General features: G+C 39.4%; 1 protein-coding gene across 1 annotated transcript; it reads left to right on the top strand.

Moving 5' to 3' along the window:
- The first annotated feature begins 732 nt into the window (after positions 1–732).
- On the top strand, positions 733–15,410 carry LOC117306933 (DALR anticodon-binding domain-containing protein 3-like). The gene is made up of 10 exons (XM_033791512.1): positions 733–941; positions 1,882–2,237; positions 3,476–3,879; positions 4,361–4,443; positions 5,604–5,850; positions 6,205–6,287; positions 7,626–7,755; positions 10,302–10,474; positions 13,355–13,423; positions 15,126–15,410. Exons 1-10 carry the CDS (start codon positions 744–746, stop codon positions 15,243–15,245), a joined length of 1,863 nt encoding a protein of 620 aa, XP_033647403.1. The 5' UTR covers positions 733–743; the 3' UTR covers positions 15,246–15,410.
- Positions 15,411–15,684: the final 274 nt, after the last annotated feature.

Raw genomic sequence — 15,684 nt, 5'->3', positions numbered from 1 at the left:
ACGTGTCATTATCATTATTTGGGTATGAAAAATAATGCATTTCAAATCACATCAAAAACGAATGAGTTTTTGCGTGCCAGTTCACAGTTAATGTGGAAGCATCACCCTTTGCGATGCCTTTTTTTTTCCCCGCGGCCCTCCAAACCATGGGGAAAAGTTCATAACTGTGTAAAAAGTTCTTCTATAGCGCCCTCTGTTGATTAAACCCTCCTGATGAAGAGCCAATCTAACGCAGGCAGAATCTCCGGGCAAAAATAATGGTCTCGAAATTGAGCCGCAACAAAATTCAATAGCAGCTTCAGAGCCACTAGACTTGACTCAAGTCCCAATCCAGTGCCACCGCCAGAAAACTAGTGATACCAGGGTCCAGTTTTGCTCATGCCCATGAACAACTTTCCCTCCTCTTAAATTGGGCAATATCGTGGGAAAACAATTGGGTCATTAACTAATCTTTTTTATTTTCAAGACAAAAAGTGTCCGCTTTGGTCAAAGAAGGGTTACCCACAAGTTGAAAACTTTCCGCAAAATAATGGAACTGAAGTTTAAAAAGCGACTGAGGCTATAGAGGGCGCAATCAGCATTAGCAGACAGCAAAAGTTTAGACTGGCACCAAAACCATGCGCATCAATACACGGCAGGAAAGAGTTGAAGACGTCTCGGTTAAAAACTACACGGTTCATGTTTTTCTTGATGGTGCAAAAACATGCCAACCTGAGAATGCTGAGTGACACACACCACGGAGAATGAAATTTAAAATGGGGGAAATTTTGAAAGATTTCACTGTGTTTACAGAACAACTCGAGACGTTTATCTTATCGTATGGTAAGAAAACGAGTGTAGCTAAATCGGGATTGAATTCGACGATCTTGCGACCATGTAACAAACCCAATATTTGTGATTTCAGTGTGGCTGCGGCGATGGTGGAGAGATTGAAAATTAAGGTAAAGCTTTACTAACTAATATGACTCGAGGAAGTGGTTGGGTGTTTTTTGTGTGATTTTCAGCAGCTTTAGTTACTCTTAATTCCAAGTGATTCTTGTTATGATAGTCGTTATACCATTGTAGTCATACAATAACAATATTTTGACTCAATTGGGCTATTGAAGTTGCAAGAGAATAAGTAGTACTACTACACTAGTGTAGTAGTAGTAGTGAAGAAACAATGAATGAAAAACAATGGTGTTTTTCATTCATTGTTTCTTCACTACTACTACTACACTTGTTTGTGTGTTTTCTCAGTTTTACTTCTTCAGTAGAATATAAAACTAAAAGGCTTCTTCAGGCCTAAAGATATTTTAATTTTGTGTGTGTATAACTATTACCTCTTTCTCACAAAGTACGTTACTTCAGAGGGAGCCGTTTCTCACGGCAACAGTGTTGCAGTGTCTTAAATTTAAAGGAGTAAAGCTACACATCATATATTCTAGTTGAGATAACGCCTCCGACCTTTCGGCCGTCGGGAGGAGGGTTACGTTATCGCAACTAATCATATGATATCCTAGCATAACAACATTTGAGAAAAAAAATTGTGTGTAATATTTTCAATATTTTAAATTTGGATAACTTTCCGTATGGCGCCACACCTTTTTCACCAATTTTTACAGAAAGGGATATCTCATTGAGGTAAATTATATATTATTTCATATCGAATGAAAAAGTGGTGTGCCATACGGAAACTTTTCCTTAATTTTTTCTGCAAAATTGTTATTAAATTCTACGATTATTTATACAAGCAGGCTGACCCTTGTGATTAATTAAATTTTGCTACTTATTTCCAAACATCTGCCTGGTGGTAGGGTTCTTTGCGCAATTGTTTCTAGCAAATTAAACACAACTAAGTTCACTTTATTATAATATTGCACAACTGTTATTGTCTTTCAGGACCTCAACATCACCGCATTCTCAGAAGAATTGAAAAAGGAATCCAGTCACTGGCCGTTTCCAATCAAATCCTGCATCATCACAGCCAAGGGATCGCTGAGTATCAATCTCCATCGTCCTAGCGTTTTCAAGCACGTCTTGAGCACGGTTTCACAACTAGGCGATCAATATGGGAAGTCTGAGGCATCCATCCAAGACCCGGCTAAAGCTCCTCCTGGAGTGAGCGTTGTAAATAACAGTCTCCTAAGGGCGGAGAGAGAAAGGAGAGCAACAGAAGAAAATGTTGAGGTGTCGCTGAATCAGTTGAGGGGTCTTCTGTTGACAGAACACCTTTCCAGATTAATCAGAGAAGCAGGGTCTGTCACAATTATTTTTTGTATAACGTGTATTTGTAATGTATTAAATTTATTACACTTTACACTGGCATAGAAATATAATACAAATCAATACATAAAGATACAAAGAAGCAAAATAGCTTAAAGTACCAAGCCACAAAGAATTACCCCTCATGCCCACCCCACTTTAAATTAAAGGCAGTGGACACTATTGGTAATTACTCAAAATAGGTATTAGCATAAAACCTTTTTTGGTGACGAGTACAGTAATGGGGAGAGGTTGATGGTATAAAGCATTGTGAGAAACGGCTCCCTCTGAAGTGCCATAGTTTTCGAGAAAGAAGTAATTTGATTTCAAGACCTCAGATTTAGAACTTGAGGTCTCGAAATCAACCATCTAAACGCACACAACTTCGTGTGACAAGGGTGTTTTCTTCTTTCAATATTATCTGGCAACTTTGATGACCGATTGAGCTCCAATTTTCACAGGTTTGTTATTTTATGCATAAGTTGAGATACATTAACCGTGAACGTGAAGGCTAGTCTTTGACAATTACCAATAGTGTTCGCTGCCTTTTAAAAACGACCCATCCCACTGTAAACAAACAGATTTGGCTGTTTGGCAGTAGGTAATGTTTTTTTTGTATTTTATTAGCATATGTTTTATCTTTTGTATCTATTTAAAGGCAAAAATGTTTTTTGGAACTGTTCCTTTGTTTTCCTATAAACATACAATTACACTTACCTGTTAATATTTTAGATATTGCAAAACATCTAGTGCGATTCTGTCTGTGCAGGAAGAATGACTAGTCCAATGTGAGAAACGTTTCATGCTGAAACGTTTCTCATATTGAAATGTTTTCAAATCCCTCTCTCTAAAACCAGGTTCCTTTAAAGGGAATTGTTTTTCAGGAAAATTAAAGACTACCAAGAGTTGCAGTGCTTAGTACAAAGTACTTTTTATGGTCATTAATTTTTCGGAGTAATTACCAAAGTAGTGCCTAGTTTATGGTATTTGTGATAATTTGAATGATGCATTTCCAAATTGAAATCAGTTCATACTGGTTTAGCTCACCCTGAGTAAATTTAAATGAAATAAATAAATAAACCGATAATCTACTCCCACTGCATTATAATAGCAAAAATAGCAGGACAAGTTCTTATAGCGAACAATATAAACAGCAAAGTAGATTTAAACAAATCAATATCACATGTGAACCTATTTAATGTGAACCTTTATGTGAACTTTTCATTGGCAGATTTCAAGTTAATCATTTGACGCCAACTACACCAGCATTTTCCAAAGTACTCACCCAGTTTGGACTTGGTTCAATTTATAAACACACAGCAGACATTTCATCAGAAGAGAGCTCAAGATGTGAAACACAACAGCAATTAATCCTAGCTGCAAATAGCTCTAAATACAGGATACATTCAGAGTCAGGTCGTCAGGACGATAAAGGCTCGGGTCAGAGGTCAGACGATGTAGGTTTAGGTCAGAGGTCAGTTGGAAATGATGTCAAAGGTCACGGTCGGAGGAGAGATGAGCAAGAGGTGTTGGATTTATCAAGTGAGGTCCAGCTGGATTTGCAACAGTTTATCGCTGAGGAAAAACTCGCACATGGAAAATCTGGATATGACAAGAACCTACAGAGGGTAACAGGTAGGAGCAGCAATTTGACCTTTGACCCGTAAAATGCTTCAGTCAACCTCTTTAGAAGCTCTGATGACGTTAGGTTATTTGAATAGTACAGATGTAGAGACACTGGACCCCTTCGGTAATTGTCATAGACCAGTCTTCTCACTTGGTGTATCTCAACATAACAAACCTGTGAAAATTTGAACTCAGTTGGTCGTCGAAGTTGCGAGAAAATAATGGAAGAAACAAAATGTGCTTTTAGATGTTTGAATTCGACTCGTAATCAAATTAAAATATGTTAGTGGCAAAATAACTTCTTTCTCAAAAATGACAATACTTCAAAAAGAGCCATTTCTCAAAAGCTTTTATAGGCTTACAATCAACATCTCTCCATTGATCGCTAACAAGTAAGTTTTTATGCTAACAATTATTTTGAGCAATTACCAATAGTATCCAGTGCCTTTAGTTATTTACCTTTTTTTTCTTTTTTTCTTTTTATGTCTAGTGGTCTCTTCAAATGGAACACCTTCTCCTGTGATGATGCAGTGCTGTACTATTGAACAAGGTCTTAGTCAGCTGCAACCACCGGTAAAATGATCAGGGCTTGATTTCATGGCTCTGCTTACCGTAAGCAAAGAATCTTTGCGTACTCCATGTTATTTGGTTCCCTCGCTTAAATAGCTAGCGCAGACATTTGGCACTTGCACAGTAAGCGGCGGATGGTGATGGTAAGCGCAGAACTCGGCTGTAAGCAGAGCCGTGAAATTTTGCTTGTCTATTTTTCTGCGTGTCGTGACCAAGTGGTCATCGATCTCAAATTCTAATGGCTGAGTCATCCACGGATCATAGCGGCCTTCGAATCTCGGTCTGAACCTTGTTTTCTTGGATAAGTTACTTATTTTTAATTGTTTCTCATCACCCAAGAATAAACGGCTACCTGCGAGGGTAGAGGTTTTTTATGTAAATGACTAGCACTCTGTGAGCCAATTAATTTGTTTGGTTGTCGTGCTGCATACTCCTGTCATGACGATGGATCTTGGGTTTATCCTCGACGCAACTTCCATCCATTAAATCTTTGCGGTACCCACTGCTAAAATATAGGATCTGAACTGCCTCTAGCTACCAGGCAATCTCGGTGGTTTGTTTGCTAAGACACTGATCTAGAATTGCAAAGGTCGTGGGTTTGAATCCTACCCAAGCAATATGCCTGTGAGCTCCGGAAAATACTGAGTATACAGTGCTAACACACATCGGTTTATATGGGTAAACCAAAATAAATATTCTTTATCCCTGATGCAAGTTTCCATCTATTGACCCCTTGCACGCGCATCACATGCGGCACCTGATGCCACGCTCACCATGTTGGTCTCTGAATAACACATGTTGACATTGACCACCAAAATGGCGCATCCAAGATTATTCTGATGATGACGTCAGGTGAATTGGGTCAATTGGATCTTGGGAATACAACACTTTTAGAAAGGTCTTGAACCAAGACTATAGACCTTTGTCATGATGCCTCTATATTGGTCATGGTCCTCATATCAAATAAAAATAATGTATGCTAATAATCATTTTGCGAATAGGAACCAGACCATTTTGTTCATCCAGCCTCGGTTTGGTTACATTGATATCAATGGGAGAAATTCAAGATGGCCACACCATGATAGCCTCAGGCCCAGTGTAATATTCGAGCCCTGTCTCTTCTGGTATGCGACCTTTGAACTCTTATCTGTCTTCCCTTGTAGCCTTCTCACCTCATCCACGTATCGAGCCAAGATATGGGTTTTCGGCAACAGCAAGTTGACCTGGCGTGGCGGCTGTGTACCGGACACGCTTCACTACCTGGCATCAATCAGCACCATGTTACCCACGGACCTGTTGCTGTGTGTGGGGCTGGGTTTAAAGGAACTATAAGCGCTTCAGAGCTCCTTAGGTTAAGAGAATCTCAAACCAGGGAAGCGTCCATCTTGAAATATGGGGAAGAAGTACAAGGTAATAGAAATATCTTATGCTCCTGTTCATGTTTGTCGTGTTGTCATTTAGCATTCGAGAAAGACTCTGCTAGGGTCAAAACATCAGGCATTAACTATTTTTTGCATTTATACCATCGGTTGGTAAGTTGTTTGCAACAGCTAGTTTTATTTTCTTAGAAATGTCTTATCTAAGTTAATAATCCTGCACTACCCTTGGCAATACTTTCCAGTGAGTTGACCAATAATTTGACGCATGACATTCTTACTCGGGAAAGTACAGAACGCCTTTGTAAACACCTAATGTCTAGATTATTATTATTGCAGTTTATTATAACAAGTATCCAATGTTGTTTTATTTTCACAAATATTAAAGGTGAAGGTTGGGAGAGTCTAATTCATAGACTGACCATCGCTGGCTTAAAGTTTGAAATACTAGGCAAGCAGCACCGACACATGGTGAGGATTTTTTTGTCTGGCCATTAACTAGTTTTTTGCATTTAGGTCCAGCTTTCGGTTGGTAAGCAGTTTCAGGCATGCAAATTTTCCTCGGATCAGCTGATTTCCTGTTTTTTATTCGCAGTTTCACCATTAAAAATTGAAAATACTCCACAAAATCATTGACATTTTTAAATTGCCTCTTATTTAGTGAAGTTACAGTTGCAAGCTTGCAGTTTGCAACAGCTAGTTCTATTTTCTGTTTTTTTTTGTGGAACATGTTCTCTACAAATTTTAAGTTTGATTAAAGATATGGCACTGTAAGTTATCAAGATTTTTGCTTTTATTTTGTTTAACTGTTTAAGGGGTTAAGTGTTTCTTATTCACACAGCAAACACCGTTATTGTTTTCTGCTTTCTCCAGACGACGATCAGAGCGTACTGATCGAAACAACAAGTTAAACCAAAGGTTCTTTTCAGAACCACCCCAACTCATTAGAGATAGTCATTACATGGTGTTATGGTGTTACCGCAAACCTTTTTATATCGTATTTCCACCATGCAAAGTTTCAAATCCTACTTACCATTATTGTACACGACTCCTAAGGCCTGGGAGCCACTGTGATGAAGTTTACTTTATTGTTATGAAAACAAGGATGCGTCATTGGTGAACTTAATCACTGTAGCTGGGAAACCCGAGGAAAGCTATAAAAGGATTCTTTCTAGTTGATTAAGAAGTACGGGGGTCAACCCCTACTCTTCCATGATAAGTGTTCTGCCGTCAATTTCACAAAACTCTTCCTAACTTAAGACTATACTGAGGACTTAAGACGAGTCCCAACCCTGCACTGTAGCATGCAGACCTTAAGATTAATCCTTAGTTAGGAAGAGTTACTCGTACTAACTTGAGATAAGACGAGTCCTAACTCTTTGTGAAATCGGCCCCTGGGTTCTTTGACACGCACTACCAATCCCATTACATGAGACCTACTACTTAAAGTCCCATCTGAAGGAAATATCAACATTGGTAAAGTGTCTTGCTTAAGGACACAAGTGCAACGCCCGAGACTCTAACCCACACTGTGCTGATACATAGAAACACCAGTGCTTGAGTTCTCTGTGTGTCTTAACCGCTCGGCCACGCCATGCATCCTTAGTTTCATAACCAGAGGCAAATTATAACAAAAATAGTATTTTTGAATAAGAAATGGAGGGCGTGAACAAATGACTGTCAAGCTGCCACTGCAACTGTTACTAACTGTTACTAAGTGTTACTCTGATTCAATTCGTTGACCAAGTCGCAGCCGCAACCCGCAATTCTGCTAAAGCTTTGGATTGAAACTTTATTTTTCCTCCACAGCTTAAACTGGACCTCTCCAACAGCCACAACAATAGCACATGGCCGGATAGCAGGGATGGTGTCTTTGTCATGTATAACTATGCCCGGCTGTGTACGCTGTTTAGTCGTTTTGAGCAGGAAGTTAAAAAAGGTATGTTTCGTATTTACTCATCTACTTTGTTATGGTCGGCAGGTTGAATTGTATACCCTGCCCGATTTCTAGCAGAGGGTGTGTAGTGTCCCTCCCGTCCAAATGTTTTAATACGTTAAAGACACTAGAAACTTTTGGTAATTGTCAAAGACCATCCTACAAACTTGCTGTATCTCAACATATGCATACAAAATGCCTGAAAATTTAAGCTCAATCGGTCATCGAAGGTGCGAGATAATAATGAAAAAAAAAACACCCTTGTTCCTGAAGTTGTGTGCTTTCAGATGCGTGATTTCGAGACCTCTATTCTAATTCTGAGGTCTCAAAAACAAATTTGTTGAAAATTACTTCTTTCTCGAAAACTACGTCAATTCATAGGGAGCCGTTTCTCACAATGTTTTATACTATCAACCTCTCCCCATTACTCGTTACCAAGTAAGGTTTTATCAGCCTCGCTACCATGGGCAGCACGCCATATCGATACCTCTCGTCACTAACCCATGGGAGGGATGTACTAAGAAACAACGCTGATTGGCTCAGGAAATTGTATGTCAAGTGCATGCGTGCGTAGTTTTAAGATATTTGCTTGTTGATCACGCCCGTGTTTTTATGACACGAACATGTTTTTTAAATCAAAAACAAAAACGTTCTCTAAGACGAAAGACATGCGTGCGCGCATAGGAAATATTGAATAATGAATATGTACGCTCATTTATGGCTCATTTAAATGTGCTAGCATATAGCACATTTAAATTTGCCAACTCCAGGGGTTAAAATCAAGCAAGGCATGCTGGGAAAAAATGGCGCGGTGAGATCAATCACCCCTGGGAACGTGGTTGAGGTTTTATGCTCATAATTATTTTGAGTAATTACCAATAGTGTCTACTGCCTTTAAAACAACTTTTCCTCTTGTACAGATATAACCCCCTAAAATTGTCTATAGAAATCCTGAGATTCCAAGAACATTGTAAAGACACAGTAGGAGGGGGCACACCATGCCAAATTAATTGTTGAATTACAATTAAGGCATACCAATAGCTGTAAATTGATTAGCCTTGCTCAAGGCAGTCGCATTATTCGCTCCGAAAAGACGCCGCTTTAAACCCACCCTATTACCCTGTGCGTGGTGCGTGTAATCACACCGCATGACCCACCCGTATACACACTGTCACATCGTACGACTACTGTGCACACAAGTCATCCACACTCGTACCACAGTGAATACGTTTTTTTTTTATACAGCGGCGGTCTTTTTTCGGAGTGAATAATTCGACTGCCTTGAGCAAGGCTATAAATTGATAGTCATATTTGTGTAGAGAATATTTTGATTATGGTAGGTTCTTCTCAGAACCAGAACAGCTCAATACGCACGGTGCTACCACAAACCCTCCCTTTATTAACGACGCCGACCAAAACTTCAATCTAAACCTTTATATTTAAATCAAATCTGCTCATCTTCTTCAGCTTTCAAATGTTCGAAGAGAAAAATCTGTCATTATCCTGAAATATGGTGAATCCACTCTATTTGGACACCCCTATTGATTTACATGCTACATGTAGGGTTGGGGTTGGGGAATTACACTGGGGTTGTCGGAACATAGGGGTATCAAAACATAAGGCCTTTTCACGCTATAGACTTTCAATCCGTGTTGCAACTTATGCGGCTGGGCTCAAGGTTGGCTCGGTAAAATTTCAACACGGATTCAAAATGCTTCGCTTTCACACAAGTCCTGCGCGAAATCAGCTTCTTGGTTACACGTGTAACTTTTGATCCTGCAGGTGCAACGTGTTGAAGTGTGGTGCGTACTGGTGCGTAGTAACGTTTAGTGACGCTTTGCAGCAGTTTTGTTTACGGAGCCCCTTTTCTTTATGCGCTTAATAACTACAGCATAACGCACACTCAACACTGATCGAAAAAGAACCCGGCAAATGAGATTTTTGGACACGGATCGAGATATCTCAATCCACCTCCCAAGCAGGGTTGGTTTCAACACAAATAAAGCATCTATCTGGATTGACATCACGCTGAAAATAAAGTTGTAGTGTGCAAATGGCAGTCTACATTACACAGATCGTATCAGTGTCCAACATCAAGATTGTTATAGTGTGAAAGGGCCTATAGGGGTGTCGAAACATAGTGGTGTAACTTTTGAAATATTCACTCACCACAAGATTGTCACCTCTTTTTTTAAGGGTGTCGTGGCCGAGCGGATAAGAGCACCGAACCCAAGCTCTGGTGCTTCTGTTCAGCAGAGTGTGAGTTTGAATCCCGGTCGTGACACTTAACTATAATTGCTTCTCTCCACCCAGGGGTAAATGGGTACCTGTGAGGGCAGAGATGGTTCTTGTGATTGATTTAGCCGAGTAGCACATATTATTGTTGTACAAGGCTGTATACTCCCTACCAGGGAGCTGAGATGGTTTAAGGAGTGATTTAAGGCCCAGTGACCAGGGGTAATAATGTGAAGCGCTTTGGGGCACCCTTCTGGTGTAAAAAGCGCTATATAAAAACAAGTTATTATTATTATTATTACTTTGTTAATCAGCGACTTACCCTCCGCTGCCAAGTATCTCAACCATAGACTTCAGTCTTCTGCGGGAAGACCAGGAGTGGGGCCTTGCCTTCAACTACGTGCTACAATATCCAGTCATGCTGTCTGAATGCGTTAGTGATTTACAAAACGGAAAAGGGCCACACCTCAACATTCAGACACATAGGGTAAGCTACGCAAAATGTTTAGAGTTGTGTTTTGTGTTTTTTTGCGGCAGTTTAGCCTTTTCACAGCAGGGCCCAATTTCATAAAGCTGTTTACCAGTAAGCAAATTTTTGTGCTTACTGTAGCAGAATTTTGTTATATGCATAAACGTAGTTTCTCAAGGTAGCAGAAATTTCTAGGGGCGCATGCACGTTCACTATGGATTTGCTTTGTTACGTCTCTCACGTGTTAACCTCGGATAAGTCGGTATTTACCATTGCTAACGGTAAATAGCTTTTTTATGAAATTGGACCAAGGTAGCTTATAGGAAGTAACTTTTGCGGGTAAAACCGTGTATAACAAACGTGTTTGGGATGAGTGTTGGCTCTACAAAGAGCTGATGGGGCATTGACATTTCAAACAGTATACTCTGCTCGTCTTAATCTTTAGGAAAACAGTTTATTTATCCCTTCTCCTGAAGATGATCAGAGGATACTGGGTCGTATGAATAAAAAGTAGTACTTACTTTTACTTGAAAATTTCAAGTATTTACTACCATCCATATGAATAAAAGGAAGTTAAAACTGTTACTTAAAAGTATTTACTAAAATGCTAAAAGTATCTACTTTTACCAAAAAGTAACTTCTTTTAATTTTAGCACTTACTTACTTCCATATGAGTAAAATGGAGAATATACTACAAAATGCAAGTAAGTACTAGTGATTTTTCAAGGTAGCTCCAGAGCTACCTTGGGCACAGAAGTAAAGGGCTCGTCCGAAGAAATGACAGTGTTTATGAGTGTTCCTTACAGGATAAATTTTTTAGTCCAAAGAAAAGACATCACTGAAATATTTAATAGACACATACACAGTGTTTCACAACAGAAACAATACACACAAACTCAAACTGCTTTTAATCAAACTTGTATATATATGCTGAGGATAAAATAAAACCGTTTGTAAAAAACCGTTTTGTATCATTACAGTAAGCTTTTTAAAAAGATATATAGAATTTTTTCAACTCAGAAATGAATGCCTCGATCATTAAGGCTTATTGTTCATAAAATCAGAAGAAGTAATTTTTTAAACAATTAAATGCATTTCAATAAAATGTTGTTCGTGTTATTATTAAAGTTTAAATTAAATAGCTATGCTCGTATACCCAGCTCTCATCTTCTCTATCCAGCGCTGTCATGCTCCACTCCAAGTTTCAAAAGCTTAACAAAAACGTTTTGATTCTGTGTGTCCATGAGTCGTCTTCATCAAAATGTTGTCAGAATAAAAACCTCATGGCTGTATTGAAGATTTCTATGTTTCTGTTAAATCAAATGCTGCTTTGGCTGTGTGTGTGTGTGAGCGCGTACGTAGACGTGAATGGGAGTTGTAATACAAAGGAAACCTTTTGTTAAAGAGCCATTCAGCCATGGTATATCAGAAGTATTTACTCCAAAGCATTAAGTGAATACTTTGCAGTAAAAGAATAGGTTTATTCATACGGAATTTAGAAGATGCTTTTACTGAATGCTTCTACTTGGAAGTTTATGCTTTTACTTTTTGCTAGTACTTGTCAGTAAATACTACTTTTTATTCATACGACCCACTGTTCTGAACATCGAGACTCTACCAACAACCTTTTCAGAGCCAACACTCCTCCTTAAGGAGATTTATACATAATAACAATAACAGTAAGAATTGACGTTTGCATTGTGCCATGTCTGTCAGAAAGAGACTCCTGGTACATACATGTAGCTAAGGAACACTGCATCCTAATGACAGTACTTAAAGGGTCTGTGTACTTTTTGTAGGACCAAAAATGCAATGTCCACAGATTTGCATTAAACTTACACAGTTTGAAGATAATAATAGTAGAAAGCTTCCTTGAAAATATTACTTGCTGAGGTGCTGTAGTTTTTAAAAAATGAGTAAAATAATTTTTGTCTCAGTGATCATGAGACGAATATTATTTTAGCATGTGAAACTGTATATTCATGACATTGTTTTACTCATTTCTCAAAAACTACAGCACCTCAGCAACTCATATTTTAAGGTATGCTTTCAACTATCACTATCTTCAAACGGTGTAAGTTTAATGTAAATCTGTGGACATTGTGTTTTGTGTTAAAAAAAATACCCAAATCCTTTAAAGCCATTGGACCCTTTCGGTAAACAGTATTGTCCAAGGCCCACACTTCGTGTATCACAACTTCTATATAAAATAACAAACCTTTGAAAATTTAGGCTCAATCGGTCATCGAAGTCGGGAGAAAATAACGGGAAAACCCACCCTTGTATCCGCGCGTTTCGCCGTGTCATGACATGTGTTTAAAATAAATCCGTAATTCTCGCTATCGAGAATTGATATTGTTTTACTGTTTTCTCAAAAAGTAAAGCATTTCATGGAATAATATTTCAAGAGAAGTGTTTCACCACTACCTTCTGTAAACCCTGTAAGTTATTTGTAAATCTGTGAACTTTTATTTTTTTCTGTACCGAAAGGGTCCAATGGCTTTAAAGAGCCTAAACTTGATAAGTGTGTTTTCAAGTTAGTTTTGTGCCCACGAGCTTACAAGTGGTAGTTATTTCTTACCACCCATTTCATGCAAAGCTTGACTCAAAAACATTATCAGATACTTAACAGGCAAAAAATTTCCTGCAATCTCCAAAGACAACCTTTAGATCATGTACTTCCATTTTCACATGACAGTTTTCTTCAGCGCAAGTTAATTTGAAGGCAGCCACAAATTCACACAAGGTCTTAGAGAGTATTTTAAACTTACTTAGAAAAAGAGTTGTGTTTCTTAGTCCTGTGTGGAAATCAGAAATGTTAAAAACTTTTTTTGTGTTTCCATGAAAACGCTCAGCTGTCAAAAAAGATTATGTCACATAAATGTGTTTGTTTTCCAGGTGTGCAGTTTTCTTGCCAGTCTGTGTAGAGACCTCAGTTCGTACTACAGCCATACCCACATATTAGGGGTAAGATTATAGTGAGCTTGCCACTTTGAATTGCTATTATTCGCCTCCGTTTCATTGAATAATTATGGTTGTGAAATCAAGGATTCTCAGAAAAACAAACCTAATCACTACACTAGCCAAAAAACCTTATGGAGTGAAGATAAGAACGGAAGTCTCAGTTTTAGGTGTGGGAGTACAAACCTCAATAGATAATTCCAGGAAAGACCCACGCAATCAGGCTGGAACTGAAAACCCAATCCACAGAGTGCCTGAGGCACCAGCCGTCGATTTCACCAAAGTCTTCCTAACTTAGGATTAATCTTCGGACTTAGGACGGATTCAGTTCCGTATCCAAATACGTAGGACGCATTGAACCCATCCTAAGTTAGGACGGGTTACTCGTCCTAACTCGAGATAGGATTGATCCTAGCGTTTCGTGAAATCGGCTGCAGGGTCCTAAAGGTGGAAGGCAAAGAAAGATGCCATTATGCCAACCTGACCATCCCTTGCAGTAGAGGACTTCCTTGCATTTGTGTCACTGCTGAGTGGTCTAGTACATCAAGTTTTGGTGATGTTAGAGTTTGGGTTCAGGTCTGGCACATTGAACTTGTGTCCTTGAGCAAGACTCTTTCACAATAATTGCCTCATCCATCAAATGGATCCCTTGGGTCCCATGTGTTGGTACTATTTATGTTATGACATTGAAGATCCGGGCCCAATTTCGTTGCTTTGCTTATAGTAAGTAAATAGTCTTTGCTTTACGCGCTTACGTCTAGTGTATTTCATGGGATAGCATAGATTTTTTGCTTGTGCGCGTGTGTAGTCCAAGTTGCTAGGCATTCTTAGCTTTCACAGCTAGTGCAGAAATGCGATGCTTGCCCAGTAGGCTGAGAAGGGTGATCCTAAGCTTGCCCAGTAGGCAGAGAAGGGTGATCCTAAGCTTGCCCAGTAGGCTGAGAAGGGTGATCCTAAGCTTGCCCAGTAGGCTTAGAAGGGTGATCCTAAGCTTGCCCAGTAGGCTGAGAAGGGTGATCCTAAGCTTGCCCAGTAGGCTTAGAAGGGTGATCCTAAGCTTGCCCAGTAGGCGGAGAAGGGTGATCCTAAGCTTGCCCAGTAGGCGGAGAAGGGTGATCCTATGCTTGCCCAGTAGGCTGAGAAGGGTGATCCTAAGCTTGCCCAGTAGGCTGAGAAGGGTGATCCTAAGCGCAAAATTCGGTGATAAGCCCGGGGTCCAATTTCATAGAGCTACTTAAAGGGAAGGTACACGTTTGGTAATTGTCAAATACCAGTCTTCGCACTTGGTGTATCCCATCATAACCATAAAATAACAAGCCTGTGAAAATGTGGGCTCAATTGGTCATCGAAGTTGCGAGGAAATGCTGAAAGAAAAAACACCCTTGTTGGACGAATGAGTCTGCTTGCAGATAAGAATAAAAGACTTCTAGCTAGAAGTCTTTTATTATTTTAGTGAAAAATTACCTCTTTCTCAAAAAATAAGTTACTTCAGAGGGAGTCATTTCCCACAGTGTTTTATACTATCAACAGCTCCCCAATGCTTGTTACCAGCCAAACTGCTTTAAGACATGTACATTTTGTGACTGGTATCCTGCTCATTTCTGCTAAGCAATAATTTTTGTCAAGCAAAATCTTTTGCTTAAAGGGTTCTGTGAAATTGGATCCTTGTTTTAATGCTGATCCTCTCTCCCCATACACTCTCCTCCAGGAGCCCAGACCTCATCTTATCGCCGTCATGTTTGCTCGTCTTTATCTTCTGAGAAGTGTCCATCAAGTCCTCAAGAATGGATTCTCACTACTCAACATAGAACCTCTATCGCAGATGTAAAGGCCCTGTCACACAGACCCCGATAATGAGAACGAAAACGAGAACAAAAAAATGCATGTCCTCGATTGGTTGAATAAGCATGGGTGTATTCTGCTTGGAGCCATTCAACCAATAGAATGCGTTCTCTTTGTGTCGTTATCGTTTTCGTTATCGCTGCAGTGTGACTTGGCCTTAATGCCATCAATGGATTTGATTAAGTTTGTTTTATTTCTTAGGGCCTTGTGACACGAGGCAACTTTTCCAGGCAACTTGGAGGCAATCAACTGCAGTGCAGGGTACTACTGTGGTAGCACATAAGTCATTTTTCAAATAGTGCCTGATGATCCCAATAATTAATATGTGAACCATTAAATGTGAATAGATTATCTTCTTGGAAATTGGCTGGAACTGGTTACCTCGCGTGGCATGACCCTTACTCTTCAGTTTCTTTTCATAAAAA

This window comes from Asterias rubens, chromosome 2 (genome assembly GCF_902459465.1).
Source record: "Asterias rubens chromosome 2, eAstRub1.3, whole genome shotgun sequence".
NCBI classification, from domain to species: domain Eukaryota; kingdom Metazoa; phylum Echinodermata; class Asteroidea; order Forcipulatida; family Asteriidae; genus Asterias; species Asterias rubens.
The sequence above is the reverse complement of the archived record's forward strand: the minus strand, read 5'-3'. Positions and strand labels throughout refer to the sequence as shown.

Bases quoted from the DNA above. Each gene is read 5' to 3' on its own strand.
- LOC117306933 (XM_033791512.1), top strand. From the start codon at position 744: ATGAAATTTAAAATGGGGGAAATTTTGAAAGATTTCACTGTGTTTACA. The intron at 2,238-3,475 runs GTCTGTCACAAT...TTTCATTGGCAG, and splicing joins AGATTAATCAGAGAAGCAGG to ATTTCAAGTTAATCATTTGA. The intron at 5,851-6,204 runs GTAATAGAAATA...CAAATATTAAAG, and splicing joins ATATGGGGAAGAAGTACAAG to GTGAAGGTTGGGAGAGTCTA.